Source organism: Lissotriton helveticus, chromosome 1_1 (assembly GCF_964261635.1).
Source record: "Lissotriton helveticus chromosome 1_1, aLisHel1.1, whole genome shotgun sequence".
NCBI lineage: Eukaryota > Metazoa > Chordata > Amphibia > Caudata > Salamandridae > Lissotriton > Lissotriton helveticus.
The window spans coordinates 462,670,518-462,685,612 of NC_136057.1; the positions used below are offsets into that span (position 1 = coordinate 462,670,518).

General features: G+C 44.0%; 1 protein-coding gene across 3 annotated transcripts in view; it reads right to left on the reverse strand.

Moving 5' to 3' along the window:
• PARVG (parvin gamma) overlaps window positions 1-15,095 on the reverse strand; it is a 332,525-nt gene that overhangs the window by 96,318 nt on the left and 221,112 nt on the right. For all 3 annotated transcript variants that reach the window (XM_078673857.1, XM_078673856.1, XM_078673858.1), the window contains 2 exons: window positions 12,372-12,487; window positions 4,606-4,661 (listed from right to left, as the gene is read on the reverse strand). In XM_078673857.1, coding sequence (XP_078529983.1) covers window positions 4,606-4,661; window positions 12,372-12,487 — 172 coding nt within the window. The remainder of the gene's footprint in view (window positions 1-4,605; window positions 4,662-12,371; window positions 12,488-15,095) is intronic.

A 15,095-nucleotide genomic window follows, 5' to 3' on the forward strand; every position in this document is an offset into this window, starting at 1 on the left:
GTTCTGGCAGCCAGATTGGTGTCAAGGACTGAAAGGGGAAACAGTTACCAAACCAGTTTTCTCTAGGGTGTTCGGCCCTTAGGTAGCCATACCTCTAGGGTGGGCTTACAAGTTCGACACATAGAAGGAGGGGCTCTACCAAAGTGGGAGTGGGCTGACTATTTAATTCTGGGATAGTTAGATGCCACACAATGCAGGAATATCAAAAAGAACAAATCATCGACGGAATGTTGAACACTGTCAAACTTTCACTCCAGCACAGAGATCTGGGCCTAAATCTATTGTTCTTTTGCTCACAGAGTCATTCCAGTTTGGACCCAGCCATATGCAAATCAGTCTTGACCCTGCTTGCCATGGGAACAGTTCAGCTCGAACTGCCAGTCCAGGTCCTCCCTGGATTGGAAACAAGCATCCTTGAACCAGTTTTGGGTATCACACCTCATCGGCCAGAATAGCTTGACTCTGGTCGCATAGTGAGTCTGGGCATACCCATCCTAATTAGGGCAAAAATTCAGGAAGAACAAATGACGGACAGAATGTTGAACAATGTCAAATACACTCCCCCAAGTACACATTACAGGAAGACATAAGCAGGTGGGAGAGAACCTGGTAACCCATTGGCTAGTAGTCACTGCATCTCCCCAGGGCCAACCTCAGATAATCTCTGCACTGGACCCCTGTGGCTAAGTTATTTCATCATGCTCCTGGACCAAGGGGTGGCCCCAGGAAGACACCCATCAAGAGATCAGCAACCTCAGCATCCTTCAACATCTTTACCATCCTGTATCCCTTGCATCAGGTCAACTCCTTTAATGTCGCAGGGGGTTCACTCACAGAAACAGGAACTGGACTGGAGAGTGCTTTGACTGCGAGGCAACTGTCCTGCCATACCTCATTGGCCACTGGGACTTGCTCCCTGCCAGAGTCGGTCACCCTGATGAGGCCGAAGTAGTTGTATTCAACATTATACAAGTTTTTCAAGTAACCGCTAACCGCATGAGTTGCCATAGCTCGTTTGTGATTTATTATTGAATTAATAATTTATATTTCTGGAACCCTCTGGTGGTTTCTGTTCATTCTGGTGTCTAACAATTCATAAACATAATTTTATAAATTGGTGCTGGGTTTTCTTTGCACTGTGTTTCTTTCATATTCAACTGTTTTAGTACTTCTAAATGCTTTGCACTTGTTCCTTTTACAAAGCCTGACTGCTTGAAGCCACAGCAACCATTGGTTAAGCTAAGGTTTTGCAAAAGAGTCTGACTGGATGTTTTTGAGTTTATTAGGCAGTGAGGTTGCACAACCACACCATATATTATAATTATACAGGTCTTTTATAGCGTTTGGCTTCCCAACCAGAGTTTCCCAGCACTTTAATACACAATAAACAGCTTTAATCACAAGGGGGAATAATGACAACTCTGGGGCCAGCTGATGTCACTGAGGACAAAGCTGTATCAGTGTGTGGCACAGTTAAGAGCATGGGGGCTGGTCCAACCACAGGAGCTTGAAAAAGAGTGGGGAGGGGGAATGGAGCTTTTTGCTGTACAAGGATCACCCAGGTGGAAAAGGTGCTCCAATGGAGGCTAGGGCAAAGAGCCGAGGAAAAAGATATTTCCAGAGAGGTACTAGGATGTGGGGGGCCCGATACATGTATGTTCCAGGTGGGATCTGTCCAGTAAGGTGGATAGAGGATTCCATATAGAGTTGTATAAGGAGTGATCAAGTGGCAAGAAGAGTCCGGAAATAGTAGAGAAGAGGGCAACGTGATTAAGTACATTTGTGGACAGGGAGAAGGAATAGGGTCAGATGAGGCAAACAAGAGGGAAGTTCAGGAATTAAATTTGCCATGGGAGAACAAAAGGGGGTTTCTGGTGACAGCACTCTAAGAAGAGTGACATTGGAGGGCTACAGGGTGCTCAAGAGAGACAGTGAATCAAGGAGTCCCAAAGAGGGTTGAGAATGGGATAAAACTCTGAAAGGGATAGGGGAGAGGGAATGGGGAATTTAAGGTTGTACATCCAACCAGAGGTGAAAGAACTGGCGTAGAAAGCAGTCAGCAGGCTGTGAAGGGTCTATCATAAAGTGTGACTGTGAAGGATTGAGTAGAAAAGGGGGATGATTTACGGACCTATCTTGGCAGTCAGGAAGGTCATCAAGGTGGAGAAGTGATGATTGAAAATCTCTAAATTAAGGTCAGATGTTTGAATCAAAATATCTCTGTTCCTGTAGATTGAGATTAATACCTCAGCTCTGAAGAAGGGTCAGGGTATTATGAAAAATGTGAGTCCATGTCGTAATTTAATAGAGATTGATGCATAAAAATATGTATTCAGAGGTACTCTCCAACAAGCAGTGAAGTGAATGAAGAAGATAAGGTCTCAATGAAGGCTCCTTTTTCATACAGAAGTAGAGACCAGAGATGACAGTCTAAGGGAGAACTTTTAAGAGCCTGTGCTTAAAGTTCTTTGCTGCATTCTTGGAGAGGCTGGACATATAGTTGATTTTGAAGGAGTTTGGGCCAGCTCTCAAAAGCCATATGTTAGGAGTGGGTTCTTCTGGGTTGTCATGATTGAGTGGTAAAAGGTATTGTTCTATGGTTCAACTAGAGAGCATGGGAAAATTCATGCTTCTGTACTATATAGCCAGTGGAAGTCTTGTCATCTAAGGAGAGAATTGTAAGGCAGTGTTTGAAAGGCTAATCGACTTTTTCGTCTGGGTGGAGCTGGCTCATGTTTTTGAGTATAGTCGTTGTTAGTGGCTAAGGCCGGTGTGCCAATTACTTGGTCATATTTTAATACAGCAAGAGAGGAGAGGGGAGTCACATTCCCCTTTTATTTGAAGAGCACTGTGTGAAGCGTTATTTGCAGACCTCCTTCTTTGGTTTATGATGGTATTTTTTCTTTGGTTGTTTTTTCTTAGTTATTCTATCTATGGTGATTATTTCTTTGGTTATGTTGTACTTCTCCTGAGAGAAGGAGCCTTTCTTCCCTTGCTATGGACCCTGCAAGATAGAAGTCCTTCTTCTATGTCCTTTGTATATCACCTTTACCGTGGCAGTAGTACCAGACTACAGGGGTTCTAAGTCTTTTTTTCTGTGTTGTTGCTCCCCTAGCTGTACAACATAGCAAAGGAGGGTGTGGTTGCAATGAAGGAAGAAAAGGAAAGGCTGTGGTCATGCCTCAACTACAGGGGGTAGGGGGGGGATATATGTTTGCCACCGGGAGGCCCTCTGTCTGTTGCAAAGTCCCTCCTATTTCCTGAAAAACTGCAGTGCAAAAGATCTCCACTGCACCAGGTTTGATCCTGTTGTTTCTTATTAGCTCATGCTGTTCATTCTAGAATGCGTGTCTGGTGTGGAACAAGAGGGTTCTAGAATGAAGAGAGAAAGCTGACGTTGGGAGATGTTCGTTTTTTGGAGAAGCAGCTTACCTGTTAGCTGTTGCCCCTTATAATTTATGCTTATAAATAAAATGAAGTGTTTTACTCATGCACTGTTCCTCATTTCATTTAAGACATCTAGATTGGCGATGAGTGGGTTTGAACTGAAGCAGGGTAACGGTTGGAGCATAAGTCGCAGTGCTTCAGTTGTGGGGGAAACAGTCAAGCTATTTCTTTATTGGGACAGATTGTGCAGAATTTCGAGTTGGCACTTGGTTGGGCACTTATCGTAAAAGCTGCATATGAAGAGACGTCATCAACCACAGAAACAGGATGTGTTACAGTGGCCATTTTGGACTGGGGGAAAGGTCTCTAGTTTGCCAAGGAGTCGCTGCAGGAAGAGCAGGGTAGGATTGTTACCCTGTGTCCCAATGCCACACGTTGCCTAGCAAGGGAATCAGTCTCATGCCAACTGAGCCAATGTACAGTACAAGACTCACCTGTGTCCTATCTCCTTTGAGCCTCACTGATTCAGATTACCATCAAGCCCATATCAGAGCTCCAGTGAGTTTGCAGGGCAGGGTAGTCTGCTTAGGGTCCTAAGCTGCTTGGTGAGCATGTGCTGGGAGGGCTGTCTAGTCTGGGAGCATGGTATTCTCGTAAGTTTTTAGAGGACAAAGGCTGGGCTACAGGCTCAGCCATGCGCAATATATATGTAGGACCTCTATGGATGTGGTTACTCCAGTTGTCCTGATTAAGTCAGGCTGTGTAGTAATGGTATACAGCCACTGTAATTTCCATGTTCTGGGGTGGATATTCACAGACAGTAATCCTAGGCTACAGGTGCTTGATACAGAGCTCAAGCTGTGGACCACGGTCTATTAAAGTGTCATTCACATTTAGTTTCCACCCAGAAAGTATAGTGTGTGGGCTAAAGGCCATTAATTATAATGTGACAGTATTTTGCCTGATCACACGTGCACATCCCCTGTATAAAATGATGCACTTCAATACCAAGAGCTGTGGATGAAGCTAGTGGGCCAAGACGTGGGATGGTTCATTTTATACTTTTTTGTTAGCATAAGCTCACCATTTTTTTATTTTAAATCTTTTAATTTCCATCATATATTCTTGAAAAATAAATAAAGTAATAAAAACACTACACACCAGCCTACAGGTCTTGTCAATGCATTTTTTAAAGCAATCTATTGAATCTGGACTTACCTGCACTGAGTGACATATTCCACTACTTTCTCTGTTTTTATTCCTTTTTTGGTGGGCTATGGAAAGAAAAATACAAAAAAGCTCTTGTGTGTAGTAGTGTCAGCACAAGTAGTTAACAACAGTCATTATGACTGCTACATTCACGGGCCTATTTATAACACTTTTTGTGCAACTGAATTCAAGTTAGGTGGGCAAGCAACTCAGTGGGCATAATTCTCAGATGCTGCTACACACTACCATTGTCTGAAGACCTTTAAAACCGGAGATGCAACTTTGTGCCACCTAAATCTACCAGTATGTCAGATTTTCTGCAGCACTAAGCTTAGGGGCTGGGCGTACTCAAGGCAGGGAAAAATGTATAGATTGGTAAGTACAGTAACACAAAGACAGTCATAATTTGCTGGTTATTCACATTCATAATTTAGTAGTTATCTACATAATTTTCCGCTCCATTTCAACGTGGAGTGTTATCTAAAAAGAGCTTTCTAATTTACTGGGCTTGAATCAGCCCAACTATGTTTAGACAAGAATGAGGAGCCTAGGAAGGCCCGGTCTTTATTAATGCCTGATTTTAAGTGCCCTCTATTGAGCACCCTGTTAAATACTAAAAACCTACTTAAAACCTTGGTGCGTAGCTCTTTCATATGAAAGAGAGAGCATGTTTGCAAACATGAAGAATAAAAATAAAACTTATGGTGCAAAATTAAATACACCAAAAATCTGTTAAATATTTGTTGCAAACAGATATTAGAAACAGTTCAATACAAGCCAGTGAAAACAAAATGGAATGTGTAGAAACATGCAGGAAGATTCCAGCTTTCACTATCCAAGGAGAGCAAAAAAAGACATCATCCCTCCACCTGTCAGTGTAAGTTATTAAACAGAGCAGAAGAAAGAAAAGCAACATTTTATTTCCTTGCTTTAAACAGCAACTTCTATAATGCTTCATGATCAGACCTGACTTTCACCTCAGCTGCTGGCTCTGGCAGCATATATGCAAAAGACAATATCCCAACTGGTATAATTTATAGACAATTAAACAGGATATCTATACAGCATTATCCAAAAGGGAGCAAGGAGACTCAGTTTGATTATCATATGTGCTCAAGGCATCATTTATATCAGCATATCAAAACATTTTTTGTGTAGGACAAACACAATTACAGTTGGTATCAGCACTGCAATTAATCAATAACAAGTAACAACCCAAAATTGTACTAGGTGCACGAGTGCAAAGGTGAGTGGCACTACGGCGACGCCAGTGACAGTGAAGACAGCGTGGACGGCGCAAAGTGTAATGTGAAGAATTATATACAGTGCATAAAAACAGAATAGTATTAAGCAATTCAATTTTCAATTTTCTGTTTTCTAAGAGCCTAAATTATCGTTTTCTAAGAGCCTAAATTATCGCTGGGGAGTCGACGGCGTTTCGATCCATGGTACTTGGTATCATCATCAGGACTATGGGGCTGGAAGCAGTGCATCTGGCAGCTGGATAGAACCCACGGTTCAAGGATCTGTGGGGTGTCTCGGGGGGCACTTTTCCTCACTGCACTACTGCCGCATCTGCCTTTTACGGGTCGTCAGGCGAGGCTTCAACATTCGTGTTGAATGGAGAGACTGAATAGGGCTAAATGAGCAGCAGGGCGGGATGCCCTTTTATCATCTTTCACAGTTTGTAGATGATCTGTGCAGAAAAGCCTCTGGGCATGCACCATTGTTTTCACTGTAAATTATGAGGTGTTGCAGCCCAGAGGGTGTCTTGCCCAATGGCAGCTTAAGAAACACGTTTTCCGATTTGGGTTTCAAATAAACAGTAACAGCAACATTTGTTGGGAAGATACCATCAACTAAGAGAGGACCAAGGAATTAGGACCATCATTTTAGCCTTTGTGCTAAAAGACCAGTGTTACACTTGAAAAATACCCCTGCTGAAGAGGAGGGTCTCCTGTGCTGTGCTCCTGTGGGAGGGGCAGTCACACAAACAAGAAACTAACCACCTCGTCAGGGTGCAGACTGCCTGCCCTCAAAAGAAACATAAATCTGTGCAGTTGGTTAATCCTTGAAGGTAAAGGCTGTTTGGAAGCCAGTAGAGGTGGCGTTAATTGATGGAAGCACTTTAAACTTCCCAAGACAAATATTTCTTTTTTTTAAAGGTATTGTAGGGGGTGTTCCAAGCTGAGTTGTGGAGTGCCTGCTTTTAATAGACAGTTGTAGAACTGTTTAACTAGGTACAATCTCCATATTACAAAAATGTACACTTAATTTTTTTTTTTTACCTACATTTTATGGCAGCCTATCGTATACTGTGTACAATGCAAATTTAAAATAATAACTTACACATTCACAATGCCTTCTGTGACTAGCAGGGATCTCCAAGCACTAAACATACATTAGTAAGTAAGTAATTCTTTATTGTTTGATTATTTAAAATCTTACAATATTACCAATACAAAACATATACTATAATAATAAAACCGTTAAAAACAATTACACCATAAAATTCATTACAACTCATTAAGCCTCTTAGTTTTATAACTTAGTCTCCCAATTTTGTTTTAGCTATCAGTAAAAACCTTACGAAGGCAGCGTTCATACGTATATCATTAGAGTGTAGACACCTTATCATTGCGTGCCTACATGTCCTTATTCTTCGTATATTAAACGGTAGTTTAAGTAAAGTTTTTCTTTCGATCTGAAGTCCAGGACAAATACATAGCAGGTGGACAATATTCTCCTCTCCATTTTTACACAGTCTGCATAGTGTACAACTCTCCATTTCTTTCCACAGGGGAAGATGACTAAGTCCCGGGAGTATTCCAAATCTTGCTTTAACAAGTACTTACTTATTTTTTTCCGACCAGGGTATTTCCAAATATTCTTGTACCTTCTTTTTTGTATATCCATTTATTATTGACCATGCATGTTTTCTTTTTGCCAGCATATGTTTATCATTTACAAGCGACAGTTGATTTGTTGTTCGGTTGATTATTTTTTTAAATGATGCCTTACTTATTGTGTTGTTCCAGATTGGCATTACAGCAAACTCTTCTATCGCTTTTTTAAGATAATTCCATGCAGGTGACTTTACATTGTTATTTATTTCTTGCCATAATAACTTCGATAACTGATTATCATGATCATTTTTTATCCGATTCCATGTTTTGATTAATTGGCCCTTTCTTGCATAGTATTGGTTATTTAGTCCAAATTCAAATCTAATTTGTGCAGGTGAGGCATTGTTTGGGAGGTAGAAAAGAGATTTAAATGTTTTCGATAGAGCGTTATTTATTATTTCCGAATCTTTCCCAATTAGCGCCTCGCTGCCATATGTGATAGTCGGAAGAAGTTTGGCCGCTATAATCTTTACGAGGGGACGATATGTGAGGTTACCAAGGGATTTCTGTAGGATCCTGAATGCTGCCGTCAAAGCATTTGCCTTCCTTTGTATGTCCATTTTTTTGTGGATGATAATTTCCCTTTTCGTCGAATAATACACCCATATACCTATATACTTTGACTTGTTCTAGTTGAGTGTTCTCCATATACCATTTGCTTTTATACCTTACATTTATATTATTAGTCACCACCATGATTTTAGTTTTGGTTTCATTTATCACCATTCCATTTTCCTTTGCTTATATGGTTGTTCGATTAATTAGACGCTGTAATCCAACTTTAGTTTGGCTTAAAAGAATGGCATCATCTGCATATAGTAGATTAGAAATTTGTTTACACGCTAGTTTCGGCGGATGTGCATTTAAACATACATTAGTAACTATTGTATGCTGAACCAAACACAATTCAGTTCTGTGGACTTTTGGTTGCATACACATATATCTGCAGTGATCACATTAACAAACAAAGGTTTCATAACATAAAATAGTGCATTTCTCACTGATTTTTTTAACTTGCTTCTACTTTTCATTTAAGATGTGCATTATTTTATATGGAGTTACCGGATAGTGAAAGATAACAAATGAGTCACAGAATGATGGGATTGAGAAAAAGAAGGTAATCTAGTCAGACATTTAATTGCACTATGTGTGACCATAAAACCAGTGTTCAAATTCTGGCTCGCCCTCATGACTAAATTGTGTGATTTAAGACAAATCAAGTTACTTCATGTATTTAGTTGACGTGATAGTGACATTTAGGAGCACATTCAAGTAATTCAGTTCAAGATGGATACTGTGTAAAAATCTCACTTGTATATGCTTCAATAGTGAGTAATGTTCATTCATCCATATTGTTATAGACATAAGGGGCATCTGACAATTCAAACGCTTTGTTCATGGCTTTGTCAGGAGGGAGGGTTAATAAATGTTTTAAAGTTCATGTTTAGAAACTTCCAAATCAAATAAATGTCAATGCAATGCTGTGATCATATATACTAAATTGAAAACCTTCCACGTGTTTAAGAAAAACTCACTACATGTTAAAGTTTTTTTGATATTTTGTTTGTTGTCTAATTTGTATCCCAAATATTTTGAAGGTACTTCATGCACTTAAGGTTGAACCAGGCTACTGGTTTAGGATTGGCTCGAATTTAGAGGCATCTTAAGACATGGACAGAGTAGGCAATTACCAGGGGCTAAACATTCCAAGGGGCTTTCTGCCCTTCCCACCCTCCACAAACATTACCAACGGACCTTCGCACTGTCAGAGTTTGAAAGGTTGGTAGGGTGCTGCTTATTCAACCACTTGACAGTCCCTTTTCTGTTTCTGACCTCTCTGCTGAGACTACTCTCCAGGGACGCAATACTTTCCCGTACTCATGGAGGGCTGATCTGGTTTTAGTAATTGCCCCGCCTTGTTCTTCTCTTTCTTATTTATCAATAACCTTTTGAATCAGTTGCTGCAGATCTCATATCTGATCTTGACTTCATCCTGCTGTTTCATTCTCTCTCTGGTGGTCAGGCTCCCAGTCTAGAAATAAATATAGAGTCTCTGGCGCACACTCTAATGCAGTAGTTGGGTCTTCTTGGTTCTGTGAGACTACAGACAAGATTTACATACCCCACATCTTTACACCATCTGCTCTGCCTCATTAGTTTTTTAGGTTTGGTGTCTAGTGGAGGGTCATGGGAGCCAGATGTGTTTGTTCAACTTGCCTAAATTAGCAGAAGGTAAAAAAGTCACCTACCTTAATGTTTCCTAAATTGTTTGCCATGCATGTTGAAATATTTAGAAACAATCAAAATGTTGCAGCTGCTTTCTCATCAAGAAAAATTGGGTATATTTAGGTGGTAGTGGTGATGCATTTGACACTGTGCTCAAGTGTATCAATATACTATTGAACAGGGACATTATGCGAGGTGCCCAGCAATGCTTGGTCTCCTCGTGCATCACCAGGCCTCAGCCCTCCCGCCCTCAGGCTCCGAGGTGACCTGCAGTGCTCGGTCTCCTCGTGCATCACCAGGCCGCCCTCAGCCCTCCTACCCTCTGGCTCTGAGGTGACATCCAGTGCATGGTCTCCTCATGCATCATCAGGATGGTCTCCTCATGCATCATCAGGCCTCAGCCCTCCTGCCCTCCGGCTCCGAGGTGACCTACAGCTCTCGGTCTCCTCACGCATCACCAGGCGGCCCTCAGCCATCTGGCTCCGAGGTGACCTGCAGTGCAATGTCTCCTCACTCATCACCAGGCCTCCGCCCCACCCGCCCTTTAGCTCCAAGGTGACCTCCAGTGCTCGGTCTCCTCGCACATTACCTGGCCTCAGCCCTACGGCTCTGAGGTGACCTCCAGTGCTCGGTCTCCTCGCATATCACTAGGCCTCAGCCCTCCCATCCTCGGCTCCAAGGTAACCTGCAGTGCTCGGTCTCCTCGTGCATCACCAGGCCACCCTCAGCCCTCCCACCCTCCGGCTCCGAGGTGAACTGCAGTGCTCGGTCTCCTTGTTCATCACCAGGCGGCCCTCAGCCCTCCGGCTCTGAGGTGACCTCCAGTGCTCAGTCTCCTCGCCCATTACCTGGCCTCAGCCCTCCGGCTCTGAGGTGACCTCCAGTGCTCGGTCTCCTCGCATATCACCAGGCCTCAGCCCTCCCATCCTTGGCTCCAAGGTGACCTGCAGTACTCCGTCTCCTCGCACATCACCAGGTCACCCTCAGCACTCTTGCCCTCTGGCTCCGAGGTGATCTGCAGTGCAAGGTCTCCTCGCTCATCACCAGGCTTCCGCCCTCCTGCCTTCCGGCTCCGATGTGACCTGCAGTGCTCGGTCACCTCGTGCATCACCAGGACTCAGCCCTCCCATCCTCGGCTCCAAGGTGACCAGAGTGCTCAGTCTCCTCGTGCATCACCAGGCCGCCCTCAGCCCTCCCGTGCTCCGGCTTTGAGGTGACCTGCAGTGCTCCGTCTCCTCGCGCATCACCAGGCCTCCCGCCCTCCGGCTCCGAGGTGACCTGCAGTGCTCGGTCTCCTCACATATCACCACACCTCAGGCCTCTGGCTCCGAGGTGACCTGCAGTGCTCAGTCTCCTCAGGCATCACCAGGCCTCAGCCCTCGGCTCTGAGGTGACCTCCAGTGCTCGGTCTCCTCGCGCATCACCAGGTCTCAGCCCTCCGGCTCCGAGGTGACCTGCAGTGCTCGGTCTCCTCACATATCACCACGCCTCAGGCCTCTGGCTCCGAGGTGACCTGCAGTGCTCAGTCTCCTCAGGCATCACCAGGCCTCAGCCCTCGGCTCTGAGGTGACCTCCAGTGCTCGGTCTCCTCGCGCATCACCAGGTCTCAGCCCTCCGGCTCCGAGGTGACCTGCAGTGCTCGGTCTCCTCACATATCACCACGCCTCAGGCCTCTGGCTCCGAGGTGACCTGCAGTGCTCAGTCTCCTCAGGCATCACCAGGCCTCAGCCCTCGGCTCTGAGGTGACCTCCAGTGCTCGGTCTCCTCGCGCATCACCAGGTCTCAGCCCTCCCGCCCTCCGGCTCCGAGGTGACCTGCAGTGCTCGGTCTCCTCACATATCACCACGCCTCAGGCCTCTGGCTCCGAGGTGACCTGCAGTGCTCAGTCTCCTCAGGCATCACCAGGCCTCAGCCCTCGGCTCTGAGGTGACCTCCAGTGCTCGGTCTCCTCGCGCATCACCAGGTCTCAGCCCTCCCGCCCTCCGGCTCCGAGGTGACCTGCAGTGCTCGGTCTCCTCACATATCATCACGCCTCAGGCCTCTGGCTCCGAGGTGACCTGCAGTGCTCAGTCTCCTCATGCATCACCAGGCCTCAGCCCTCGGCTCTGAGGTGACCTCCAGTGCTCGGTCTCCTCGCACATCACCAGGCCTCAGCCCTCCGGCTCCGAGGTGACCTCCAGTGCTCGGTCTCCTCGCGCATCACCAGGTCTCAGCCCTCCCGCCCTCCGGCTACGAGGTGACCTGCAGTGCTCGGTCTCCTCACATATCACCACGCCTCAGGCCTTTGGCTCCGAGGTGACCTGCAGTGCTCAGTCTCCTCATGCATCACCAGGCCTCAGCCCTCGGCTCTGAGGTGACCTCCAGTGCCCGGTCTCCTCGCGCATCACCAGGCCTCAGCCCTCGGCTCTGAGGTGACCTCCAGTGCTCGGTCTCCTCGCGCATCACCAGGCCTCAGCCCTCCCGCCTTCGTCTCCGAGGTGACCTCAGAGCGGTCCATCAAACTGAAATGAAACAATTAGCAGTTTGACTGAACCGTCCGCGTGTCCGTTCACGGTGTTGCCTGCCTTCTAATTAGCTCTTGGGTAGCAAAGTTCAGCAGCGCGCAGATTTTCCATAATTAAATATGAAGATAAAAGCACTCACCTCAACTATGACCACCTCCACGGAGACGTTGGAAGGAAGAGGCAGGTGGGGCTGGAAGTGCCTGGCTATCGCAACCAGAAGATGTAAGGTGGCCAAGAGGTCCTTGCTCAAAATCACTAATTTTAAGGAAAGCGAGAGGGAGAATTAGCATAAAATATACTTAAAAAAAGGTGACATTTTCTTAATGACATTCCTTCTTCGAGGCTATGGAGTAATATCAGCATTATCCAGACACGTGCCTCGCTGTGGGAGAAGGTGACATTTAAGCAAAATGAATTCCTGGAGCCAGTAATGTTCCAGTGTAAATATTGCTGCATGCGAGTGTAATGCATGGTCTCTGACCAGCTGCGAGGGGATGAACACAAACAGTAAAACATGCAGTGGTATTTCAAACTGTAAACCAAATACTTTGTAATTAATTTATATTCTTAAATAACCCGGCAAAAACAATCATTGTTTTTATAAGCACTTGTAGGTGTCCTATAACCTTTGTTCTCAATTGTTTCCTGGTATGTTCATACTTTTTAGCAAAGGTCAGGACTCTTCCCATTTGGTAATCATTTTCGTCCCTCTCGAATTTTTCTTCTTTCCGTTGTTTAATTTTTTGTTCATATTTTTTTAGACGTTTTTTCATCTGTTCACGTTTTTCCGCCAAGTTACCTTGGTCTTCCTCCTTCGATAATTCATTCTCGAGATCCTTGATCTGTACCAATGCCTTATCTCTATCGCTCCAAGCAAAGCGTACTAGTATTATTAAGCTCCCTTTGCATGATGCTGCCGTGTGTTCAGCCCATGCATCTAGCAACTGCGGATCAGGGTTCTCGTACGCTGGAATGGTATAGATTCTCAGGCCTCTGGGGACACGATCAACATCAATGTAGTTCTGTAAAGATGTTGCTTCCCACCACTTCCTGATCTCACGTTCGTATAAACGCTCCAGTGAGACCAGTTTGGTGTTCAAAGTTGTGTTCCCCCCACTCGCTTGACTTGTGCCTGTCTTTTGTGTCCCATCCACTTTTTTCTTATTTTTAAACATGCCACGTTCGGCTTCACGTCTCTCCGCCTCGTCGAACATATTAACGGTAGCGCAGCCGCAACTACCTAAAGTGTGAATGCTGTATCCCCCTTCGCTCTGAGTTAAATGCCCAAAGTTCAAAGTCTATAATATAAAGTCTTTGATGCGCTCACCGCGCCTTACCCGATTCTTTAAAAGTGCCGATCTGAATCTGAGTCCAATGTACATGTGACGGCAATAATTCCGGGTTACGGCAATGCGGGATTTCCTCAAAAGCAAACTCGGTGCAGCCGGTAAATAATGCCTCCGCTTCCAAACACCAGCCAGATGCACACGTGAGCGGGTGCACACAAAACGGGGGTGTGCCCGTTGAAATATCCAAGCTCCTATTAATATTAGAGGGGGGGATCGCCTCTTAAAACTTAGACGACTGGAATCCAGGTACATTATAGACTTGCAGAGTAAAAATCCTAACGGTCTCAACATGCATGAAGAGCTATCAGTACATTTAGGTTGAGGTTAACTGACATTGCCCAGGTGACATGATAAATTTGTGATGAGTATTTTATTGACTGTACCTTTAATCACCCAACTGTCCTTTTCATATAACCATCCCGAATGATATTATAAATGTTATATAAGATTGAGATATGAACAGATGAAATTTTGAAATTTTAGAACTCTATTTTGAATATGTAATCTTTGATTTAGCCCATTCAGGGCGAGATGGTTGTTTTTGATATAACGACTCTGCCAAAGACTAGGCCATTATGTGCGTAATTTGTATCATATGCAATGAAAAGGACTATTTTAGCCCATCATGGGCTCTATGTATATTTGAATAATTCTAATCGATTATGTATATATGTACATTTGTATATAGACGTGCCAACTATTTGGGTATTGGACACCCGCATTACTGTGATATCCATCACTCCATGACAAGATGGCGGTCCTTTTGTAGATATGTATGATAGTCCTTTCTTGATATTGATGAAATGTATGACGTCTTTATAGGCAGACAGGCGCCTCGGCTCTTTGCACAATTTGACGAAGCCCTATGGCGAAACGCGTCGTTGCTGTGTAGTTCCCGAAAATAAATCATTGTTGGAACTACCCCTGTGGGTGCTACTATCTTTATGGAGTAAAACCCATGGATACTTAGGATCTTGGATATATATATATATTTAAAATAAGAAGGGAAGTTATAAAAGGGTTTATTTTAGCCCTTTTTCTATTTAACATATATATATATATATATATATATATATATATATATATATATATATATATATATATATATATATATATATATATATATATATATATATATATATGTTAAATAGAAAAAGGGCTAAAATAAACCCTTTTATAACTTCCCTTCTTATTTTAAAGGAATTTGTACAGTCACTGTTCTGACCAAATCTCACTCAGGCAGACGCACTGCAATAAAGTTGGCACAAAAACAGACAATAGCCATGGGCTTCTCTATCTCCGCTCTTAACATTATTGTCCAGAGCTTACTGTGGGACATGCAATCAAATGCACTGGGCAAATCCATAAAGGCCAGATGGAGTATACCTTGGTTGGACATGGAATATTTACCATTGAGTAGGTGGAGATTCAAAGATTGCTCGACAGTTGCCAAAACCTTTTAAAATCCAAATTGATATCTGACAGAGCATTTTCTGTTTCAACCAGAACTTCAA